This window comes from Gossypium hirsutum, chromosome A09, assembly GCF_007990345.1.
Source record: "Gossypium hirsutum isolate 1008001.06 chromosome A09, Gossypium_hirsutum_v2.1, whole genome shotgun sequence".
NCBI lineage: Eukaryota > Viridiplantae > Streptophyta > Magnoliopsida > Malvales > Malvaceae > Gossypium > Gossypium hirsutum.
The window spans coordinates 83056492-83077335 of record NC_053432.1 but is presented as its reverse complement, the minus strand read 5'-3'; the positions used below and the strand labels follow the sequence as shown (position 1 = coordinate 83077335).

General features: G+C 32.9%; 2 protein-coding genes and 1 long non-coding RNA gene across 4 annotated transcripts; all 3 read left to right on the top strand.

Annotated features, from left to right (window-relative positions):
- The first annotated feature begins 852 nt into the window (after positions 1–852).
- Positions 853–8961, top strand: LOC107928533 (TNF receptor-associated factor homolog 1a). The gene is made up of 13 exons (XM_016859783.2): positions 853–1013; positions 1592–1815; positions 2811–2922; positions 3164–3252; positions 3355–3423; positions 3499–3628; positions 4131–4289; positions 4384–4732; positions 5096–5208; positions 6163–6310; positions 6572–7044; positions 7127–7331; positions 7444–8961. Exons 2-13 carry the CDS (start codon positions 1638–1640, stop codon positions 8779–8781), a joined length of 3363 nt encoding a protein of 1120 aa, XP_016715272.2. The 5' UTR covers positions 853–1013; positions 1592–1637; the 3' UTR covers positions 8782–8961.
- Positions 8962–10146: 1185 nt separating this feature from the next.
- On the top strand, positions 10147–14841 carry LOC107928435 (pentatricopeptide repeat-containing protein At3g22470, mitochondrial). 2 transcript variants are annotated; one of them, XM_016859673.2, is made up of 2 exons: positions 10147–10643; positions 12381–14841. In XM_016859673.2, exon 2 carries the CDS (start codon positions 12661–12663, stop codon positions 14575–14577), a length of 1917 nt encoding a protein of 638 aa, XP_016715162.1. In that variant the 5' UTR covers positions 10147–10643; positions 12381–12660; the 3' UTR covers positions 14578–14841. The 2 variants fall into 2 exon arrangements, with proteins under 2 accessions (XP_016715162.1, XP_016715163.1); XM_016859674.2 differs by having other exon boundaries at positions 10149–10643; positions 13069–14840.
- Positions 14842–15392: 551 nt separating this feature from the next.
- Positions 15393–19229, top strand: LOC107928588 (uncharacterized). Its single transcript, XR_005901431.1, has 3 exons — positions 15393–15468; positions 18097–18520; positions 18785–19229. It is a non-coding gene; the product is annotated as an uncharacterized lncRNA (long non-coding RNA).
- The last annotated feature ends 1615 nt before the right edge of the window (positions 19230–20844 follow it).

The following is a 20844-nucleotide window of genomic DNA, read 5'->3' as shown; positions in this document are numbered from 1 at the left end:
TTCAAATCCAATTGGATAAAACTTGTTTTTCAAATTAAATCATAATGACTTTTGAAACGAACAATGTTGATCCAAGATCAAATCCAAATGATCATTAGATCAATCTCAAATAATTTAAAGAAAGCAACTATTCAAACCCATTTTTGATATAAGTCTTGATAACCCTTAAAGTGAATTTCATTGATTTGAGGTCAATCCTCGAAAATTATTGAATACATATCAAATTAAAATCTCAAAGTAAGCATCTCCAAGTCTCAATAACCTTTGAAACTACCTGGTTTCATTCAAGATTAAATCTAGACAACATTTGGATTAAAACTACATCAAAGAAAATAATAAATTAATTTTTTCTAAAGATTGTAATTCTTAATTTCATAAATAAAAATTCATTTATTTGCTTCAATTTTTTCTAGGTCTTATTTCGACTTAAGATTTGAGTGTACAATTGTACTAGAACTTTTAAATGATTAAAACCTATTCAAGTTCCTATATTCTTTTTACATATAAATTTGATTAAAAAAGAATATAATCTTTCTATTTTTCAATAACACCAATTTTTTTCTATTAAAATTATTGCTCACTTGTAGCCATTTTAGTAAATTCATTGATTACTTAGTAACCATGTAACAAAAATATTTGTAATCAAATTGACTTACATTTTCAAATTTAAAAAACTAATGCGAAAAGTATAGAAATTCGAAGCATATTTTAAATATAGGGAGTAAATGTCAAAGTTTGCTAAAGTACAGATAGTAGTGACATATTTTGACCTTCCAAAATATATGAATAAATAGTAAATTGAAAAAAAAATGAATTTTCAGAATTTTATTATAAAAAAGAAAATTAAAATTGTGCTGGGTTTTCTTGTTCCTCTTTTGCTGCTTCCCCTTTTTCTCCATTGTCTCTCTTTCTTTCTCTCTCTAGAATCTCAAGAGAGCTGCCAAAGCCCCCCATTTGAAACCAAAAAAAATAAAGGAAAAAAAATACCCTCCGTTGACTCTTTTTATTTTCAGGTTCGTTATCTCCATTCGATCTTTGCTATGTAGTCAGAGTCTTATTGATTTTTCTTTAATTAATTAGGCCCTTTATTATTATTATTATTATTATTTCAAATTTGTTTTCCTAGGGTTTGATTTTAATCTAGGTTTTTAATCTAGTGATCGTTATTATCTATTTAGGGGTTTAACTTGGATTTCGATTCATGTTATTGGGTTTTAATTCGATATTTTGTTAATTTGGGTGTTATGAGTTGTGTCATAAGTTTCTGTTTGATTCTTTTTTAAGGTAGAGTATTGATTTTATTAATGTTTTCTGATGAGGGTTTTATTGTATTTTAATGGTCGTTTTTTTTCTCCGTTTTGAGTGGTTGTAGTAGCTGAATTCGACTAATTAAATTAATGATTATCTTTGAAAGCTTGTATGGTTTTCAGGTGATAATGTTTGTAATTTTATTCGTAAAGGACCGTGGAAGTTTTTATGTAATTGTAGTTCTACTATTGGGTATTGGATTCTGTGCTGAAAATGTATATGTATATGCCCATATGGCAATGATGTCTAAGTGGTTTCTTAACTGGGTTTTTCTATTGTGTAGCAAGTGGAGCTGAAAGCGTGTATGAGAAGGAGTTTGAAGCGTGAGGATGGCTGGCATTGCAAGTGAGGACTGTGGTGTAGGAAGATATGCTGAAGGGATTTCAAGCGGGCAGCATTGCCAAACAGGGGAAGCGTTGGCTGAATGGCAGTCTTCTGAGCAGGTAGAAAATGGAACACCTTCAACCTCGCTGCTTTACTGGGACTCTGATGATGGCAATGATGGTGGTATGCCTTTAGATCCCTTTCATGTTTGTTTGAGTGCTCTTTGTTCTTTTAAACTTGTTTTGTTATGCTGTTTGTTTATTGACAACCATTACAAAGTTGGTCCAAGCTTTAGGGTGAATTTTTCCCTTATAACATCCAAGACAATGAGTGATCAAAAACATGTAGTGGCAAGATAAGACAATTGGCTTGCATTCAATTTTAGTGAGTCTATTGTGTTGTTGCTGTTTGACCTTTGTAATGTGAATGATGGTCTCTGATGTGTAGAAATTACTTAAAATCGTAGTTATAACTGATTGCATTTTGGAATGCAACTGAGGGATCTCTGATGTCTAGAAATTACTTATAATCATAGTTATAATTGACTGCATTTTGGAATGCGACTGAGTGGTTTCTGGTGTCTAGAAATTACTTATAATCGTAGTTAGTATTGTTGGACTAAGTTATTGAAGCATGTTAAGTGGAGCCACGGTTTTCTGGAGATTAATTTTAGCATAGATGGTTTCGACTTGTTCATTGTTTTTTTCCTATCTATCTCACTGATGGATGGTAGATTATCGAACACAAGTGTTGAATAGGCTAACTTGCTAATAGACGGTGTTTCTTCTGAACTATTTGAGTGCAAATTAATCTGGTTACGGTATACTTATCAAGAAATTTTCTCAACTGGTTCTTTTTTTTATTGCCATTTTAAGTCTGAACTGTTTGGAATATATTTTTGTTATTCTTCCCTTTTTTATGATAATAACTTTTTAAAGAGTTTACTTCTTTTAATGGGAGGTGAATTCTGTAGGTTGCTAATAGATGATATTTGTTTTGAACCATCTGAGTGTACTAAAAGCAGAAATTAAGCTGGCTAGGGAATACTTGTTAAGACGTTTTCTCAACCACTTCTTTTTTGATATTGCCACTTTAAGTGTGAAGAGTTTGGAATATGTTTTTGCTATTCTTCCTATTTTTATGATAAAACTTATTAAACTGAATTTACTTATTTATAGGGCCAAAACCTTCTGAATTATATGGGAAGTATACATGGAAGATTGAGAAATTTTCGCAGATAAACAAAAGAGAACTTCGCAGTAATGCGTTTGAAGTCGGTGGCTACAAGTGGTATGGGCTTATATGTTATTGGCTATTAATTTCTTCTTTGCTTTTTCAAATTCATAATTTGTCATTCTGGAATTCCTGTTCTTTCATGTCATTGTGGAATTACATTTGGATATATTTGTTTGTAGACAATAATAGATCTTTTAAATTTCATAGTTCATATTCTTGGAGGAAAAGACACACATGGCTTTGTATCAGGGGAAATTCCTTAGTTTTGAGTTCAGCTATTTGCCATGGTTGATAGGTACATTTTAATTTATCCACAAGGCTGTGATGTCTGCAATCATATCTCATTGTTTCTCTGTGTTGCTAATCATGACAAACTTCTTCCAGGTTTGATATTTTTCAGATGTCAGTGAATCTTATATTTGATATATTATCATTCCTGTAATATGTTATTGAAATTATGTGGTCCATCGCTATATTCTGAGACAGGTTGGAGTCATTTTGCACAGTTTACAATAGCTGTTGTGAATAAAGATCCAAAGAAATCAAAATATTCAGGTTGGTTGGCTCAGATATGGTTTAAGTAGGGATAACAGAGATTATGAGCTCTGAATAACTTGCTGTGGATTGCAGATACTTTACATCGATTCTGGAAGAAAGAGCATGACTGGGGGTGGAAAAAGTTTATGGAGCTCTCAAAAGTTTATGATGGATTTATAGAATCTGACACACTAATAATAAAAGCTCAAGTTCAAGTTATCAGGTATTCAGTAATTTATTGATAAACAAACCTCTGCATGTGGCGTTTGATTCAATTCTTAGAAAAGTACTCCATCATGCTGATCTTCATTATTTTATTGCATAGCCTTTGTAGATAAGTAAGTCCTTCCAATTTCCTTCTGCTGTTTATGAGTAGCAACTTAAATGTAGAATTTGAATGTCATTCTTCGTGCTTATCAACACAACTTTTTTGCAATCCCAGTTTTCAGAAAGTATAAGACTCGGGAGAAACTTTTGGTTGATAATTGTTTTACTCTGCCATTGTATTATATCTTTGACGAAGAAGCTGGCTTAGTAATCGGTCAGTATAGTTTAAGAAGGTTCCTTGCATGGAGTTGTTTCCTCATTCTGAAAATATAGCCTTGGTATGTTGCTGCCAAGTTGATTTCTGGTGTTAACTTGTGTACATCTGATTTAGTGTTTCTTCCTTTTAATATTTTTTCCATCTGGATGAGCAAATTAAATTTTTCATTTTGAATCTGTAGGGAGAAAGCAGACCGGCCTTTTCGTTGCCTTGATTGTCAGTATAGAAGAGAACTTGTTAGGGTATATTTGGCAAATGTAGAGCAAATTTGTCGTCGTTTTTTGGATGATAGACGAAGCAATCTAGGGAAGTTCATAGAAGACAAAGCTAAGTGGTCAAGGTAAATGATTTTATGTTTGGTGATTTTGTTTGGTCATCACATTTATCCTTTTGTTGCCTTTTTCTCTCAATCTATTTGTTTGAAATTGTTGCAGTTTTTGTACTTTCTGGTCGGGGATTGACCAAAATTCCAGGCGCCGAATGTCCAGGGAGAAAAAAGATATGATTTTGAAAGTAGTTGTGAAGCACTTTTTTATAGAGAAGGAAGTTACATCTACTTTGGTAATGGATTCACTCTATAGTGGGTTGAAGGCTCTCGAAGGACAGAACAAGGGCAAGAAAGCAAAGTCAAAATTATTGGATACTGAAGAAATGCCAGCTCCGATTGTTCGTGTGGAGAAAGATATGTTTGTATTAGTGGATGATGTGCTGCTACTTTTAGAAAGGGCTGCTTTGGAACCATTACCTCCGAAAGATGAGAAAGGTCCTCAGAACCGAACAAAGGTAAGTTTCTGAATATTGATAGTAGGTTATAATGAGTAAGAACATTCGGTTCAAACTAATATAGAATAGTTTGTAATCCCATTTTTGAAATTTCTTAACAAGATAAAAATATTTAGTAGAATTCTCTACTTCTCTTTCAAATGCATGAATTCTCCATGGTGTTTATCTCTTCTCTGAAAGCTACTGCATTGTTCTGACATGCTTTTCTGAGAAAGATAATTCAAACCTTGGGCCATTTATTATTGTTTTTTACAACAACAAAGAATAGAACCTTTACTCTCAACATGAATTTGTGTGTATATATATATTTAAAATGGTGTTTCAGCTTTTTCCTTGCTCAGCAAAGCTTTTCATTTAGTGTAGGATGGGAATTCTGGAGATGATTTCAACAAGGATTCAATTGAGCGTGATGAAAGGCATCTTACAGAACTGGGTCGCAGGACAGTAGAAATATTTGTTCTTGCTCATATATTCAGGTTCCATACTTTTTAACAAAAAATAGCTTGTTGATATTTTCCATTACTTATGGAAATACTGTTAACAGTGTTTTATCTCCTTGTGTTTTTATGCAAGTATAAACATAGGACTCATGTCTAGTCTAATAATTTTGTGTTTGTCCAATCAAGTGTGGGTTCAAGGGAGCATGTAGCATTAACCATTAAATAGGTTGCTCCATGGAAATCTGGAAGGAAAGGGGAATGTAGGTTGTTATTATGTGTGAATTTTCTTTCAAAGTACCTTAACATTTTTCTTGGGCCGACAGTTTTAAAAAAAACCTATGGAGGGTAACTATTTGATAAGAGTTGCTATGTAAAACTTAAATTGTTCACTGACTCCTGCATTTTGCTAGACATTTTCTTCTGTTTTAAATATGCAAATTTTAATTGATTTTTTTTTCTTTTATGATGACTTTGTGGTAGCAAGGACTTTGTTTAGTTTTGAGAAGTTACTCAGACTTGTCCATAGAATTTTCTTATTGCTGACTGTAAATATATTTGCTCTCCCTTCAAAATTTAGTTTAGCATGCAGTTTCCTTGCAAAATGAATTTACCTTTTTCCTTAATTGTGACTTGGGATCGTGCACTTTGTTAACAAGGCATGCCTATATCTTCTTATCCGAAGTTGTGATTGCACAAGCACACTATGTCTTCTCTCAGTGTATAGGTCAATGTCTTAGTAAACTTAAGTTCTCACTGACACGTGGGACATTATCTTATTTTCTGGTGGATTATGTGGACATAATTAAGTTGTAATGCAGTTAGTCGTGGCTTTGGATTCGTTATACACATTTTTGGCCGGTTTGTTGGAATGACCATATTCTTAATTTTCAGTAGTGTTCCAAACTTCTATGTTGCAAATCTCCCTAGGATAGTAATGAATGATATTTCCTTATTTGCATCTATATTCTCTAATTTTTCGTTTATATCCAGCAACAAGATAGAAGTTGCCTACCAGGAAGCTGTTGCTTTGCAGAGGCAAGAAGAACTCATTCGTGAAGAAGCTGCATGGCTGGCTGAAAGTGAGCAGAAGACTAAACGAGGAGCATCTGAAAAGGAGAAAAAAGCAAAGAAAAAACAGGTATAACCCTTTGTTTTGGGCATGTTAGTCTTTCTAAATATTAGAATGAACACTCTCCTTGGGCCACCTGAGTGCAAGAAAATGAAGTACGGTTTGCATTTTCCCAAATTTCTTTCATGGTGTTTACCAGAAAGATCCCCTAATTTAGTTTTTGGAAGCAATTTCAAGTATATCTGCTTTACTTCCATGTTGAAAGAATTAAGTGAGTAGATTGCACAGACTTTTTTCCTCCTGAATGCGACATATTTTCTCCTTATGTAGGCTAAGCAAAAGCGGAATAATCGTAAAAGCAAAGATAAAGGGAGGGAGAAGGTTATTGTAGCAGTAGAGGAGAAGCAATCAGAAAACCACCTGGATCATGAAAAGGAAGTCCGTATAATGGCGGAGTTGCAGCATGTGCCTGAAAAGAATGATGTGCTGGGTGATGTTTCTGATGTTTCTGACTCGGTGGACGGTGCCACTGAAGTTCTGCAGCCCGATTCAGAAGACAGAGATGCTAGTCCTGTCAACTGGGATACAGATACATCGGAAATTCATCCTCCCACAGAAGCCAGTAGTAGTGGCATAAATGGTCTACCATGTGTACGGAATGGAGTAGCTGATAGAAGGAGCACATTTATAATGGATGATAGTTCATCAACGTGTTCAACAGATTCAGTACGATCAGTGGTAATGAATGGGCACTACAAAGGGAACTCATTTTCAAACAACCAAAATAAAAAATCACCAAACCGGTAAAGTGTTGCTTAGGTTTCTTCCATGTGTCTGGATGCGAAGACAATGTATTTTATCTCATACGGCTCTTCAATTTTGTAGAGGAAAGGATCAGCGAAGGAAAACATCAACCGATGGCGGTGGTTGGACTGTCGAAACTAATAGTCGGCCTTCTTGTCCTACACTAGATGTGGGGGAGCGCAATGATGTTTCTGAAAGTAGCAAGGCTGGTGAATCCGAGTCTGTAGCTACTGTTTCCTCCTTGCCGGATCAGACAAAGTGGGTTGAGCAGGATTCTGTTAAAAAGGTAATATATTGCTATATTTCCGTTCCATCTCATTAAGCTCTTAATTTTTTCTGTTTTCATTTGTTACTTCTACAGTTGCATATGATTGCTATTTATCTTCTCAATGTAATAGGAAGAAGTTGATTTAGAAAGACCTAAAGAGAAGACGGCTGCTATGCCATCCTCTCCGAGTGGCCTTCCGAGAAATCTGTCACCTACTGTGCAGTTCAAGTCAGAGTACAGGAATGCTGGCAATTTGGATTCTATGCCAGTTAGGAAGGCAACGACAAACAGCTTGCAACAAAGTGATCAACCTGCATCTTCAAGTACATCATTCCAAATGGCCGGTATATCAAAATCCGAGATTCAGAAGGCTGCAGCTCCAAAACCAACAGAAAAACTAATGACCTCACAAGTATCTGTCATGTCAAGGCCCTCAAGTGCTCCTCTAGTTCCTGGTCCTAGGCCAACAACTCTTGTTTCTACGGTTCAAACTACTCCTTTTCTTGCTCGTTCCGTTAGTGCAGCTGGTCGTTTAGGTCCTGACCCGTCACCAGCTACTAGTTATGTTCCTCAGTCTTACAGAAATGCAATAATGGGTAACCATGTTTCTTCTAGCTCAGCTGGTTTCACTCATCCCAACTCCCGTAGCTCAGGAGTGAATTCACTGCCAGCATACTCACAACCACCTGCCTTGGTATCTGCACCGGTTTATATACCCAATAGCCCCGATAGGATAGAGCCAAATTCTGTCCAGTCGGGCTTTCCATTTGCCATGGTAACTAGAGATACCTTGCCAAATGCACCTCAATGGTTGGAGAGTTCTCTAAGGGATGGCAGTAGAAGTACGCACTCTGATCCTTCATTGCTTAGTGAGATCCAAAATCTTGACCTGTACAAGTCCGAACGTAATGAAACCCAGGAACACGTCTTTGCTGAGCTTCCTGCATGTACATCTGGATATCATTCCCAAGGTGTATTGGCAGATGAGTTTCCACACCTTGATATAATCAACGACTTGCTTGATGAAGAAAACAATGTTGGGAGAGCAGTTAGGGTAGGAACAGGGTTCCGTTCTCTTGGCAACTGTTCACATTTATTTCACCGGCAATTTTCTTTTCCTTCCAATTTGGGCATGTCGGGTGAGATGGGATCCTCGAATGGCGCATGCAGGTTTGACCGAGCGCACAGTTTCAATGATGATGGATTCCGACAAGGTTACAGTACTTCCTCAGACAACCATTTCGATACCCTGAGGGAATTTATTCCGCATGCTAACCCCCTACCTTACGCCAATGGACAAATTGATGGATTAGTCCCAACCCAGTGGCCAACGCCTTCTTCTGATCCATCTTTACTCGGGATGAGGAATACAGATGTTGACAGTTACCCATACTACAACCAAGATTATTCAAATCTGGCATGCGGCATCAATGGCTATACAGTATTCCGACCTTCCAATGGATACTGAAAAAAGGTAACAGAAGACCAAGTTCGTGCACGAATTCAGTTGTTACTTATTTGATCCGATAATGTATTTGAGGAAAATTTATTGGGTCTTAGGTTTAGAGTGAGTTTGTAATCTTTTCTTTTAAGGGACACATTTAGTAAAGAGTGTTTACGTTCTATGCATCAATCATTTATAGCTTTATTACAGCTTTGTTCTATGTCTTTTAGCATCTTTGTTAAAATTTGAGGCGGTTTTTGGCTTGCTATGATCCAAACTCCCTCTGCTTCGAACCCGATCTTGCTCCTGCAAAATTACTTTCTCGATTCTGTTTAATGCTTTGGTGGGTAGGTAAAGAAATTTCAACTTCTGGACATTTGAATTTATAGGCAAATCAAAAGTAAAATTATTATAGAAAAAAAAGAAGTTAAATACAGTGTCTCCAAACCATAAATCTCAAAGAAATTATGATCGATCAACGGTTAACACAGCTTACACCCCCCCTCCCTCAGTCGTAATATATTTATATTTATAGATATGATAAATATGACAAAAAAAATAATTATATTTAAAATATAAGAAACTAGACATTTATGTATAAAAAAATTGATATAAAAATTAAATTTTGCCTTGAATGAAATGGTAAAGTTAGAGACATACTTTGTAAAAGTTGTGAATTTAATCTTTGTACTATTATTTAATTAATTTTAGTTTTTGTATTTTTCGAATTGGGCAATTTTAATCCCTTTACTTTTTTGAATTTTGAAAATTTTAGTCTTGAGCCTTAGTTAAATTCAAATACTAATCTTGTACTAGATTTATAGTTGTAGAATTAGTCAATATTCTCCGATAAAATCATTCTAAGTTTTTATACTTTTAAAATCTTAAAATTTTAGCAAACTACAATCGTTAATCTATTAACTGTATTTTTAGTGAATAATATGTGAAAATAATAAATCGACGTGACGTTGCAGGTTAATATATTTACCGTATTAAAATTTAAAAATATTAAAACTTAACTTATTGAATTCACCAATTAAAATATATAAACTAAAATTGAAATTAAAATACACAATTAAATCTTCAAATTTCTAACATGTATACATATGTTTTTAGATCTTCCACAAAAATATAAAAACTACCATCAAAATGATAATTTTTTACTTTTTAAAAATATATATTTTAAATTTACAATTCTTAAATTAAATCTCCATTCATAAGTGACAAACTCTTAAAATTACTGTAACGGCCACTTTTGCCCAATTTCAATATACGGAAAAAAAAAAGTCAAAAATGTTTTCACGTGTGGCGCAAGAAAAGGCAGGCAAGCCAACTGGTAAACAAAATCTCCTTATATATATATATACACAGAACAACGCAACCAACGCGATAAACCCTAGATTTCTCTTCTTATCTTCTTCAAACCCCTAAACCCTTTTGAAATCCACTTCAAATGTCTAAGCTCTTTTTTATTTCTTCTCTCTGTTGAAGAATTTTGTATTCAGATCCAGTTCCTTTGTTTGGACAGAGTAATCACGGTCGATTTTCTCTTAATCTATGTTTGAATTATTCTCTCTTTTTTAAACAGATTTTGTTGAATCAACCGTGTTACTCTGTCTAATCAGATGTATTGGATCATCAACCTTCGATTCAGTTAGCCATGAAAATGATGAAGTGAAGGGCGATCTATTTTCCTCCACCAATATCCAGAGATAAGCAAATTGCCGGAAACCGGTAGTCTTGCAATCGGCAACAGAAAAATCAAAATGAAAAGCGATGTGATGTGATGTTTTTCTATCCTTTTCGTTGTTTCTAGATCTTGATTGCTGCAAAAATGGTGAAACACGTGGGCCTTTGGTCAGCGCTCACTGCTTTCCAGCTTTCAGGTAATCACTTTTAAATATTCTTATTCGATATTGAGTAGAAAGTAGAAACTAGAAAAAAAATTAATGTAAAAAATCAATTTCGATAAATAATTTCTATTAAAATTTAACGATTATCTTTTAAAAACATTAACGATTATTGATAAAAAAATTGATAAATAAAGTGTGAGAATTTACTTATTATTGATAAAAAAAACTTAAATATATATGAGCAATAACAATAAAAAGTTGAATGGGAGGACAAAGAAAATTTTTTATTTTTGAAAAATAAAATTATTAATATAATGTTACTAATAATATTTTCTTTTATAAATTTAACTTATCTATACTATTAATATTTTTGTTAGTAAGTTGGTGTTACCGATATTTTTATATTTAAAATAAATTCTATAAAAAGTATACATATCCAATTTATAAAATCTTAAATTTATCTTTCAATCAAAATTCATTTTATTATTTTTTTATAAACATTTTATTATTTCCCTCAAAATAAAGATATTGTTGTTAAATAATTTGTCATCACAATTTAACTCAAAATCAATTGATGTTAAGTGGTGCTTCTGCCACGTCTCAAATCCGTGACGTATATGAGCATAAAAGGTTAAATGGCAACCATTGGTACCATTTGGACACGCCTTCTTGTCAAAACATCGTTTATAAGGGTATTATCTTTTTGAATGCCGTTGTAAAGCAACTAATCTTTTAAGATTTTGTCCCAATAAAAGCTAAAAGAAGATACATATGATGAAGAAAACAATATTATTTAAAAAATAACTATAAATATTGACTATTAATAATAAAATAGATATAAAATATTTTAAAAATATATGTGATAATTGTTTGCTCTTTCCCATGTTAGCTAAACATATTACATCATATATATTACAATAAAAGTTGTACGGATGTTTTTATATTAGAAATTAGTTGTTTTTTTTTCTATTTAAAAGATAGATAAATTAATTTTTTTATTGTATTTTTGATTAAAGAGTAAATTAAACATATTGTTAAAATTTTAATTTAACTATTTTTAAAAATTGATCTTTATAATATAGACATAGAGGCGATCCTAGAGCGCTGGCATGGGCCACGACCCCCTAAAATGATAATTTATTATTTAAGTTTTCTAATTTTTTTTAAAATTTTAAATTAGTGAAGATAAAATTACACTTTGTACTCATTAAAATTATAAAAATTTAATTTAATCCTTTAAAAATTATAAATATATAGATTATAAAAATTTAAAATTTCGTTCGCTCCCTAAAAAATTGTTCTGACTTCGTCCCTAAGTACACGTGGCATACCATATGTCACTATTTGATTATTTTATCTATCAGTCAATTTCATAATCAGAAATAATAAATTTGTTCTTTGATTTAATATATAAGAATTAATTTGTTTATTTTTTTAAGTAAAAGAAAAAAATACAATCTAACACTTAATATAGGATATAATAAATAATTATATATCAAAATTGTGTTCATAAATAAAATAAAATATAAAGATATATTTTATAATAATAAAAATTAATTATTAATAAAAATAAAATAACATACCTGGGGCAAAATAAAGAGATGTAATTTTAGAAAATTTGATTTTATAATGTTGGAGACTATGTAAATATATGGGTTTTGTTGTCGTTTGTGGATATAAAACTGGTTGTACTAGTGTAATTTTAGTGTGTTTTCTGTTATTAATTGCTCTTTTGTTTAAGTTTGTTAATGCTATATTTCGATGCTTTAGGGAAATTCGAAATAAGGAAATTACTAAAACCGCGCAAATTGGGAGATGTAACCCCTGACACTTACAGGTTGAAACTCGCTGCCCAAAGCTCGCATTTCTAAGCTCATTGCCTTCAGACAATGCCCTTTCGCCGTTGAATTGTTGACCTCAAAACTTATTTCTTTAATATCATATGGAAAATCTTCAATAAAACCTTCATTTGTTTTTTTTGAAACAAAAGATCCTTTTGTTTTCTTTTTTTCATGTCTCATATCACTGAAGAGGGCAACGTCTTCAAACAATGCAGCTCATAGAAAGACTACCTAAAACCCCCAATGTCTCTCTTTTCACTCAAAACACATCTCAAATTTCTTCACCCAATGCGAAAAAGATCCCTCTTTTAGTTCACAACGATTTCGAGTTTCACATTAGGCATCAATGTAAATCAGGTAAAATCAACCTCAACGATGCTTTGGGTTACATTGACAAGTTAATAAAGGTTAAGCCCTTTCCGTCTACTGATACTTTTAATCATGTATTGGGTTCTGTTTTAAAGCTTAGTCGTGACACTAATGTGATATCATTGTATAGGAAGTTGAGTTATGAGGGAATTAAGCCAAATTTATGTACTTTGAACATTTTGTTGAGTTCTTATTATCATTTGAGGCGTATTGACTTTGGGTTTTGTGTTTTGGGTGATATCTTTAAGAGGGGTTTTGAGCCTGATTACGCTACTGTTGGGAGATTGTTGAAAGGTTTGTGTGTCGAAGGGCAGGGTTTGGAAGCAGTTCAAGTGTTTGATAAAATGCGTGAAAGAGGATTTCAAGGTGATGTTTTTACATATGGGATCCTTATTTATGGCCTCTGTAGTATCGGTGAATCTTGTCCTGCTCTTAATTTGTTTAGGAAGATGGCTAAGACGAATTGTGAGGGGTATTTGCGTATATATGGTACAATAATTGGTTCACTTTGCAAAAATAAGTTGGTTGATGAGGGACTCAATTTATTCTTTGAAATGGTTTCCAAAGGGATCACTCCTGATGTTGTTGTTTATAGTTCTTTGGTTAGTGGATTGTGTAGTTTAGGTAGGTTAAAGGAAGCTGTGAAATTTTTCGATGAAATGATTGATCGAGGAATCGCTGCCGATTTGATCATGTACAACTCGTTAATTCATGGTTTTAGTCGAGAGGGAATGTGGAAAGAAGCCATAAGAATTTTCGATAGGATGGTCGGAGAAGGAATATCTCCGGACGAAATAACTTTCACAACCTTGATTAGTTGTTTGTGCAAAAAGGGGATGGTAGTAAAAGCTCATGAAATGTTTGCATTCATGAGGCAAAAAGAGATGAAGCCAACCTTGTTTACTTATAATTCACTCATGGATGGATTATGTAGGGCAGGTCAGTTAGATGAGGCAGCTAAGCTTTTCAGGTCAATACCGGATCAAGGTTACGAGGTCAATGTTATAAGCTACAATATTATGATTAATGGCTATTGCAAGAGTCAGAAGATCGATGAAGGCTTCCAGTTTTTTCGGGACATGCAGTTTCAGGGTTGTAAACCGAATGCTAGAACCTACAACACACTTATACAAGCACTTTGCCGAGTAGGGAGGGTGAGGACGGCAAAAAAGATGTTCAATGAGATGTATGTTTGTGGTAGTCAATCTCCGACATCATTCACATATACTATAATGCTGGATGGACTCTGCAAAAATGGTCATGTCGATGAAGCAATAGCTCTTTTTCGTTCCCTTGAAATTACCAAATATGAATCAAGCATTGAGCTATACAGTATACTTATTTATGGAATGTGCAGAACAGGAAGAATGGAAGAAGCAAGGAATATGTTCAATGAAATGTCACGAAAAGGGTTTGTCCCGGACGTTGTAACATATAACATATTGATTGATGGTCTTCGCAAGAAAGGGATGTTACTCGAGGCCAATAAATTGATCGTAGAAATGGAAGAAAAAGGTTGCTTACCTAATTCCATTTCCTTTAACATCATCATTCAAGGTTTTCTTCGAGAAAATAACATCCCCGAAGCCATGAATCTTCTCAAAGAAATGCGTAGGAGGAATTTCGCACCAAATGAAGCTGTCACTTCCTTGTTACTAAACCTTGCTGTGGAGGATTCGCAATGTCGTGCGACCCTAGAGTCATTTCCAGTTCCGGGTGCTCTTAAACCGGAAACTTTTCCGGGTAAAAGTCTTTAGAATGTAAAGCCAAAGCGATCCTCAAGGTTAATAATCAAGATGTGCCATCCCTCTAACATGTCTGTAGAACTGGCAACCTTCTTGGAACAATTAGAAGGATGGGAGTTTGATCGGTTTATGTGTGTATTATTTACCGGTTTAAAGTTTGGAAATATAAATAGTAATAAGAACTATATAAAAAAAACATTCTTATCTTATAGTACTAATTTTGCAGTTTTGTCCAATGGAGAGTATACTGTTTACTTCAAGCAGCCACTATTATAAAAAAAGTGTAATTTTTTATATATAATTCTTTGTTGTGACTGAACTATTATTGGTTTATTTTACAGAAATTGACTTTTAAAAAAGAAAGCATAAATTGATTTTTAGAAACTATTTTTGAAAAAAATTGTAAATTTTAGAAGTAGAATTAGTTTTATTCAAGAAAAATATTTTATTATTGGGTTATTTTTGAATTGCCTTTTTTTCTTTTAAGTTTTCAAAATTAAGAATTCAATCTCTATACTTATATTTTATGGAATTTAGCCACTCTATTTTTCAAATTTTAAAATTTAAGCCTAACTTTAATAATATTATTTTTTTGTTAAATTTATTGCGGTGACATATTTAAATACACACTTAATAGTCATATAATTAAAAATAATTTTATAATTAATTTAAATTTAAATAAAAAAGTTAACAGTAATATAATTATGCTTGAATTTTAAAATTTAAAAAGTAAAATAATTAAATTCATAAAATAAAAATATAAAGAGTAAATTCCTAATTTTTAGGAAGTAGATGTAGTTGTGGCACATTTTAACCTTGTTAATTGTATTACTTTATGTTGACTTGTTTGTGTGGAATTCAAGTTTTTTACTTTGGTAGAACGGAAACCCCTCTCCAGAGCAGGTGATTCCATTCTCTTATTCACTATTATTATTGCCTTAATTTCAGTTCCCAATGTTTTGTTTTCTCCCTAAAACAATCCTCCATGGGAGACCCAATGAGTGCAAAGCTTTCAAAACCTACAATCTTTTATACATTTTTCGAAACAATCCTTCATTTTCATTCTCTCTCAAAACCATCTCAACCATTGCAAATCAACAATCGTTTACAGTCTCTTACCTCATAATAAACTGTGGGTTATCCCCAGAATCCGCCATTTCAGCCTCCAAATACGTCAACTTCAAAACCCCGAATAAATCCGATTCCGTCATCGCCTTGTTGAAGAACCATGGATTCTCGAAAATCCAAATCGCAACCCTCATTAAGAGGCGGCCATGTGTGCTTGCATCTGATGTTGAGAAAACCCTTTTGCCCAAAATTACTTTTTTGAACTCCAAAGGCATTTCAAGCTCTGATCTTGCCAAGTGTTTATCTAAATGTCCATCCCTTCTTATACATAGCTTAGAGAATAGAATTATCCCTTCTTTTAACTTCCTTTGCGATCTACTTCAGTCCAATAACGATATCCTTGGTGTTCTAAATCTGTTTCCTCGTATGCTTTTGTATGATTTCGATTCTTACATTTTGCCTAATAGTAATGTTTTGAGACAAAATGGAGTGCCTGAGCTTAACATAGTTAAAGGATTTCGTCGGGTTCCTAAGACATTCTTTTATACTCCAATTCAATTCAAAGAGCTTGTAGTGAAAGTAAAGCAAATGGGGTTCAGTCCTGAGAGGTTTACTTTTATTTTAGCTGTTACTGTTTTGGGTTCAATGAGCAAATCCACTTGGGAGACAAAATTTGATGTTTATAAGTAATGTGGTTGGTCTGAGGATGAGATTTTAGATGCTTTTAAGAATCATCCCTTGGTAATGGTAGCTTCTGAGGTTAGAATTAAAGCATTAATGGATTTCCTTGTGAATGTAATGGGATTCAAGGCTTCATTTGTTGCTAAGCAACCCTATTTGCTAGGATTGAGCTTGGAGAAGAGAATTGTTCCAAGGGGTTTCTTTGTTAAAGGTCTTATATCAAAGGGTTTACTTGCGAAAGTATCGGGGTTGACGACATTGTTTGCAAGTTCAGAGAAGGTGTTCCTTCAGAGATTTGTGTATTGTTATGAAGAAAAAGCTTCTGAGCTGTTAAAACTGTATAATGAAAAATTGAACCTTGCTGCTGTGGAAAAGCTTAAGACACCAAAATTATAGAATATATGTTGAGATATTTTCTTTATCAGTATTCTTCTCTGTCATAACTTAGATTAGTTGGTTGCTTACTCAAGATTAGCGATGGGAAGGCATAATTACGGATTCCGTAAAAGCTGTTGCTTAATATGTCTGTTAGCCATCAAACATGGCTGTTGAAGCTTTAGACAGAACAATTGAATCATTCATGTTAATCTTTTCCATTTTCAAGTGCAACAATGAAATGTGTGTTCATTTGAATACCTTTGGTTTCTTTTATGCTATTCTAATAAACGAAATAGGTCTTTCTTAGTTATATTCCTTTAATTTTCTGCTATTTCGTGGTCATATTTTTCATCTACCATAACCAGTTTCTCTTTGAAGCATGACAACAGTAATGGCATAATAGTGCTTTGTACAAATTTTGTCAATCATTTTGTTGCACTTTGATGATAATGCCTTATTTGCAACATTTTAGTACAAGTACATGAACAAATTTATGGGATTGGTAGGGTTCCTATGAGGATGTTGTTGGTAACATTTTTGTTCAGTGTTTGTTCTTCATTTTCGGATATTGGTCGGCCATGAGCACCTCTAGATCAAACATTGCATACAACAAACAAAAGAGACCCTTTTTTTTTTTCTTTTAATGAGCAAATGATGGCTCTATTTATGATCAAATCAAATAGGTTTGAGGCCTGACTTCACTCGATTTTGGATTAATTGAGATCCGATGTGATTTCTGGATACCGAAGTCTGAAGTTTTAGACAAAATAAGTCATCTTGAATTAGAGTGCTAATAAGAGCTTGTAGTATACTAGCAATGGAACTATGTTCATTTTTTAAAAGGAAAAACACCCACAAGCCTATGTATGTTTTTCAAGTCTTGATAAAGTTTTTAAATTTCATAAACTAAAGTAAGAACACAGGAAGCCTCCGTTTGTTCATTAAATTTGGCCAAAACAATAAGCAATTTACCACATTTCTGACTCCCCTGTCTTTCGCCATAACTTGTGGTCTCTTGTTCTTCCTCCTCTTCTTATTGCATTTCATGCAGGTGAAAAATGTGAGTTTTAAAATTCAAATCTTTATCTCTGAGTGTTAGACTTTGTAGTACAAGATATCCCCTTTTTGTTTCTTTGTTTGATCTAAACTTAGACTTTGTTTCTTTTCTAGTTTTTCGAAAATGAGTGTTTTGGTTCTGGTTTTATTTTGAAGTGTCTGAACTTTTTGTTTTGTACTTGGTATAGAGATGAACTTGTGATGATTTATGTTGATTGAATCAAAATGAATTTACTAATATTCTAATATGGATATTCCAATTGATATGTCTAGTTCAATGGAAGTGGAAGTTACAAACATTTGTATGGACAAGGAATCAGATTGTGTAATAATTTACTCGAATGGTAGTTCGCAGGATTCAAATAATGAAGCATTTTCCAGTTATCATAATGCCATGCAGTCATGTGAATGGAGTTGTGGAGCTTCAAGGAACCAAAGAAGGAACTGAAGCTAAATTAACATTAGGTGAAAGGATGCACCACCAAAAACATGATTGAAAATCTGAAGAGCATAGCATGTTAAACGCCAATCATGAGGCCAGCCTAGCTGAAGCAAAGAGTGATAATCGAGAATATCCAAGCACATATCCTAACTTGTTGCAGTAAATGTTCAAATGAAGCACACTGTTCCACAACCATTTGCCCTTGCAATTCAAAACTGTGCTTCACACGGAACTTCTCCCCTCTGGGTGAAGCTGATATCGTACTTGGTGTGAACAAATCCTCTTAACTCAAATGGTGCACATCATCGAAATACGACAAAGCAGAATCAGGTAATCTCCTTCTTTAAACTCCGTGATCCATAACCGCATGGTAATGAAGTGTTCTTAAGCCAATGCAATTGCATAAGACATAGGCCTTCATCAACTTTTATGTCTGTTAGAAGTATAAATTAATGACAACCATACGAATTGATAATATTGGCAAACTTTTATTCCACTGGAATCTTGATTTGTTTTGACATCATTTTTGGGTTGTTGCCATTAACATTGCTCCTATGAAACACAAATCTTGTCTGATTTAGTTGCATTTTGTAGTTCTACTCTAAATTAATGGAGAGACACTAAGCTCTGGAGGCCGAGAAAACCCAAAGTGAAACTACTCCCTTTGTGAGACAAACGTCCACACTGATTCAGACACATTGGTTTCTTGTTTTAGTTTCTGGTGAGTCCTCTAATTTAAAAGGAGAAAAGGAGATTTAGTCTCATATGTTTTAGTTTGTTTCTATCTTTTACCGATCCATATTCAGATGTTGGTATGGGGATGTAACCGTCCAGGGCTTCTCCAAATACATGGAAAACTGAATACATACCCGCACCTGAACAGACACTCGTACGGAGTCCAAGTAACATAGGTCTGAGTTCATCTAGTTGACCCTATTGGAGGAATCATTTCTTTCTATGTTGGTTATAACCCATTATAAAGAACTTTTTCAACTTAGTGTGAAGATTTGTGTATTCAATTTGTGTGGTTTCATGGTAATATATGTGAATTTAGAGCAATGGCTTTTGCCTCCATTAAGAGATGAAAAAAAATGAAGATAAAGTTGAATAGAGGGGCCATTAAAGGGGGATGCTTTGTTAAGGTGGAACTTGTGCTTTTTTCTATGAAATGTAAACACGCTTGTTTTGCTTAGGTATGGCATCCCTCATCATAAAAAGTTCTTGAAAGTAAAAGAGAAAAAGATGCTTATGGAGTGTAAAGCACATAGTGTTATGGGTTATATTATATATATATTGGTGACTTAACAGAAAAAGACTACTTTTTGAGCTGAAAATGCCTCATTTGTGTTAGTAAATTTGCTAGTCAAAAAGGATTCTGGCTTTAAATTTTGCTTAACTTTGAGAAATTGGATTTTCCAAATCACTAATCTACCTCTTTTTTAACTTTGCTTTTCCAGGTAGAGAATTGTGTAATGGAACCCTCATTTTCTTCACAATAAGCAAGTATTAGCATTTTAATTTAAAAAAAATATAGTTAATCGAGTATCAATTCAGATGACAGGCGTACTTAAATTCACTAATATTGGGTTACAATAAAATATTAAACATAAATATCAAAGGAAAAAATGAATAAGCTTCAATTGCATTACTAATAAAAGAGAGCAATGAATATGAACTACCCAACAAAATAAATTAAAAATGAATATGCTTTAATTGCATTTTACTAATAAAAGAGGGTAATCAATAAGGGTTACCCAACAAAATAATTTATCTTTCTAAAAGCTAGGATTAATGCAGATTCTCTTCTCTTTTTTCTAATATTTTATAATTATAATTAATGAAAACTTTAAACCCAAATTTGTGATAATTTATATTGTTCAATTCAAAGTGGACGACTTTTGTGAAATTAGGAAATGATTAGACCATATATTAAATTATATTTAAATATATCATTTTTGGTACGTTGTTTACTTTTTTAATAATTAAAATATATGATAATAGTATTACTTCACCAAGCAAGATTATCACCTTTTTTTTTTTTCAATTTTAGAAAAAAACTTTAGTTGTTTGTTTTTTCCACAGCTAAAGCTTTTAAGAGGCCAACCTGTATTTTCTTTCTATTTAAGCTTGGAATCACACTATTTATGGCATTTTCCCTCATTCATACACCTCCAAATCTTTCCCGTGGGGTGCAAAAGTAAATAATAATAATACGACATAAATACATTATATGCTTAAAATACACTTTAATTTTGATATTTTAATTTTGACACGTTTAATAATTTAATTTATATTCATGTTTATACTATTAATAATACTAAAAAAGACAAACCTTCAAAACAGGAAAAGTAAATACAAATTATCATATATGTATATATGTACCTATATGTATGTATACATATGTTTCCTTTTAAGTGGGAAAGAAAGTGATTATTTAAGAGCATCATGCATGTATTATAATTAAGAATTGATATGTTTGGATGAATTTTTATATATAATTCTTATTACTAATTATAATCTCAAACTGTCAAATCAAAAGATAATACATGTTTAAACACATTCTCTTAATTATTGTAACAACAATAATGTCGACCGACCATTAAGACTTAACTTATCTTCGATAATTCTGACACGAGAAAAAAGAGGTTATTATT